General features: G+C 38.8%; 1 protein-coding gene across 1 annotated transcript; it reads left to right on the top strand.

Moving 5' to 3' along the window:
* Window positions 1-834: 834 nt before the first annotated feature.
* On the top strand, window positions 835-3,750 carry LOC136828481 (adhesive plaque matrix protein-like). Its single transcript, XM_067086535.1, has 2 exons — window positions 835-881; window positions 2,493-3,750. The coding sequence occupies exons 1-2, from the start codon at window positions 864-866 to the stop codon at window positions 3,543-3,545; spliced, it is 1,071 nt and encodes a 356-aa protein (XP_066942636.1). The 5' UTR covers window positions 835-863; the 3' UTR covers window positions 3,546-3,750.
* The last annotated feature ends 255 nt before the right edge of the window (window positions 3,751-4,005 follow it).

A 4,005-nucleotide genomic window follows, 5' to 3' on the forward strand; every position in this document is an offset into this window, starting at 1 on the left:
TCCAGTCATATTTATGCTCGACTTAGAAACGCGGGACAATGTACACCTATCATTGATGTTCTGCAGGATCATTACAAGCTGTTGAACTGTTTCATAGACTAGTATTTGCGCAAGAGAGTCTGGGCCATGGTTAGGCATTTGACAGATATATTTCAGTTTGTGTGTGTGTATGTGTGTGTTCCGTTACGGTGACGGAATGTTTTTACGAGAGTGGTATTAAGAAGCGACAAACAATTGGGAGAGATCCAAAGAGAAGAAAAGTATTTATGAGGATGGTTGTTACTTGTTACCTATCATAAACTTTTATTCTCTCCCTTTATTTAGTTTTTTCTTTTGTAATAATGATATTAACTTTGCATTAGTAAATTTCAGATACTGGATATAGTTCCCCCAATAATACCCGATATGTGTAATATAACCGGGTTTTTAATTATAACGTTACATTAAGTTATTAATTACATGTTTACAGCATATTAAAAAAGGCTAGGAATATATATTGACTCACATTTTAATTCAACGGTCATTGAGGGGTCGATTTGATTTACGCAGATGAAATAAAACCAAGAGAAAATAACATTAACCTATTTTATAAAGGATAATTAATAGATAATTAAAAGAGAACAGTCAAACAACACCTTAGAATAATAACAGTGAATTTATTCCAGACGAAAAAAATGATTGAAAAGATTCCTCCAAATGATAAATTCACAGGAAGCGTAAACAGAGTACGATTCCTTGAGGACGGCGTGACCTAGTGCCTTGTCGAGAGGCGGAGGGAGATGGCACGCCTCGGGTATAAATACTAGGATACCCTACCGGGACGGGCCAGTTTTCAACTCGCTCGGGAGCAGAAAGGACCCTTCATGGCTCTTCGGATTTTGGTAAGGACTATGGGAATTTGAGACTCGATAATTAAGGCTGACGTTTGGTTAGAATGTAGGTCGTTTGGCTTTTAATAATAATGATTTATGTTAAGAAATAGAACATGGAATTAATTACTTTTGTTTTTATAAGAAAGATGACCTTCTGAAACTTACCTGACAGTTATGTCACTTTGACTTTTTATTCAGTCTCAACCATACAATTTTTATTCGACTTTTGGTAAAGTAGGTGAAAGGCAGATTTATCTACCTGAGTTCGACCTTCAATAAGCTTGTCAATCATTGCTTTCGGTACTAGAGCCCTGGAGACCAGTAAAACATTTATATCAGCATTTGATTTACGAATTTTTATTGGACTATAAAGACATGATTAACTGCTAAACCAATAGCAAGAAAAATGAGCTGGTGTATAAATGGCAGGCATTTAACATACAAACAAGAGCTCCTAGTTTCGTTAATATGTTGTGTGCTTGTATGTATTCCTGATACACATATACAGTTTCATCATGTTTATACGCATACACACTAAGAACTCAATCCTAGGCGAAGGTATGAGCTATCAACTATTTTTACCTGGATATGGAGCAGAATCCTCAGAATCCTCTAAGGGGAATAAGTGAATGAATATATATATATATATATATATATATATATATATATATATATATATATATATATATATATGTGTGTGTGTGTGTGTGTGTGTGTGTGTGTATATATATATATATATATATATATATATATATATATATATAATACATATACATACATATATATATATATGTATATACATATATATGTATATATATATATATATATTTGTGCGTATGTATTATGTATATATTTATGTATGCATGGATTGTGTGCGTGTGTGTGTGTGAGCTCGCCTAGTTACGTTTCAGAATGTGTAAATATAAAAGGTAAGGAAATACAGTACCTTCTATTGTTATTTTTATGAACTCTCAGCTTAAAACAATTGAGCTATTACCACCAAGTTTTAAAAAGAAAGTTTTTAGTCCTCAAACTTTCTCATGAATACAGTGATAAAATGTTTTTAAAAGGAAGGGTATGATCAGGCTCACATTCTTTGAGTGATAATTAAGAAACAGTACGTAATGCGTGTTTTTCTTTGTTTTATTTTGTACGAGTATTATGGACTTAACAACTATAATTGTTTTATTATACAAGAGCTGTCATGCTGATTAGGAAAGCCTTTAGTCAAAGTTTCTCGGATTCTTTTAGACTTTTTTTTTTAGGCTTTGTATATTCGTCTGTTCATTGAAATAAGACATCCAGGCTGTCGAAGAATGAGGTACATTTCTAAAAATAAGATTTCCACTTTCATTAAATCATGCTTTGCAAAGATTTGCGAAGAAATTTTCTCCTGATATTGTCTCTGCTTATTTTTCATAATCTATTCTTTCGTGTGGGTCTATGAGTAGGAAAGTCTTTTATAAAATTGCACATTCCAAGTTCAGTTACTCGTAGCCAATGTAAGTTATATCTGTATCGACTGATAATGCATGTCTTCAAAGCAATTGTAAGATCTTTTGCTTTTCTCTCTTTCCCTTTATCATAACACCAACTAAGAACCCAATCCTTTCTCTTCAGACTTTAGCGGCCGTGTCCGGCCTGGTGGCTGCAACTTCGGTCAGCCACGTCTCTTTTAGCTTCGGCAATAACGCTCCGATATCATACGAAGTAAGGCCTGATTCCAGCCACGCCTCTGCTTACCCACCTCCCAGACCCAAGTACAGAAAGCCCACCTCTCCGCCCAAATATGCAAAGCCCACCACCCCGGCCACCACGCCCAAGTACGAGTCACCAGCCCCTCGAACTTATCCAACTACTGCGCCTCCCTCACATTCGGCCTACACTCCTCCAGAGCTCACTTACCCTCCCACAACCACAACGCCTGCCCCTACATACCCACCCACAACGGCCCCTGCCCCTACATACCCACCCACAACGGCCCCTGCCCCAACGACCACACCAGAGCCAACCTATGCCCCAACCACGACCACCACTACCACGACCAAAGCTCCAATATATCATCCTCAGCCTGCTTACCTCCCACGCCCTTCGTATCATCCCCGCCCTTCATATCACCCGCGACCTGCCCCATCCTACCATCCTGCCCCCTCCTACAACCTCCCGCAAGTCCCATCCTGCGCCGAGCTGACCAACGCCACTTGGTGTCTGAAGGACGAAGAATACCCGGAGTATGAAATCAAACATGCCATCCAGTACCACCTGGACAAGTTCAACATGCTCTACGCTGACGTTGCTGACCTCGACACCGAGAAGTCTGTCGAGCGTCCGGATACCCTGGAGGAGGAGACCTACCTCTGCCCTTCGGAGACGTCATACGTCAGACCCCTGAGGGCTCAGAATACCGATGGGATCTGGAGGATCGTCGTCAACGACATCAAAGTCCATTACAAGACCTTCACGCAGACAACTCGCATCGAGGAGTGTCTCACTGCGGGAGAAGAATGCCCCAAGGTACCCATGTGCTACGAATCCAAGTGCCTTCAGATGTCCGCCTACCACCGCTTCCTCGTCTACGACCCCTACGATCTGTACTTCCCCTTCGGCATCGAGACTTTCAAGCTGCCTACAAGCTGTGCTTGCCTCTTGGGAGCCTATACCATCGACCATTAGTTCATGTTTCTTCCGCTCTTGAACATTTATAAAGAAGATATTGCTCTTTTTAATGGCTACGAGATAGGCTACTAATATTTAAAATACTAAACTCTAATTAACGGTACGAAAAGAAAGCAGTTCTCTAGTCATCTGTCTGTGATATGTATTTATTTATGTCCAAGCCTTGTTGTAATACAAGAATTCAGGCCTCGTGCAATATATATCTTTGCAGAAAGGAATATATATCGTCTTTATCTCTTAATATCTAACCTATTCCATTTTACCTATGTTTACTCTAAGGATATCAGACCATCATGTGGTCATAAAATGTTGGAGAAAATATATAGGGATATCAGCCTATATTAAGGTCATTAAATGTTAGAGAAAATATTTCATACCTAAGTTAATCGAGTTTTTAAAACTAAGACAAATTATTAGGAAAAAAGAAATTAGTCTTGAAAATCTTCAGATAAGCTCA

The sequence above is a fragment of the Macrobrachium rosenbergii genome, chromosome 3 (assembly GCF_040412425.1).
Source record: "Macrobrachium rosenbergii isolate ZJJX-2024 chromosome 3, ASM4041242v1, whole genome shotgun sequence".
NCBI lineage: Eukaryota > Metazoa > Arthropoda > Malacostraca > Decapoda > Palaemonidae > Macrobrachium > Macrobrachium rosenbergii.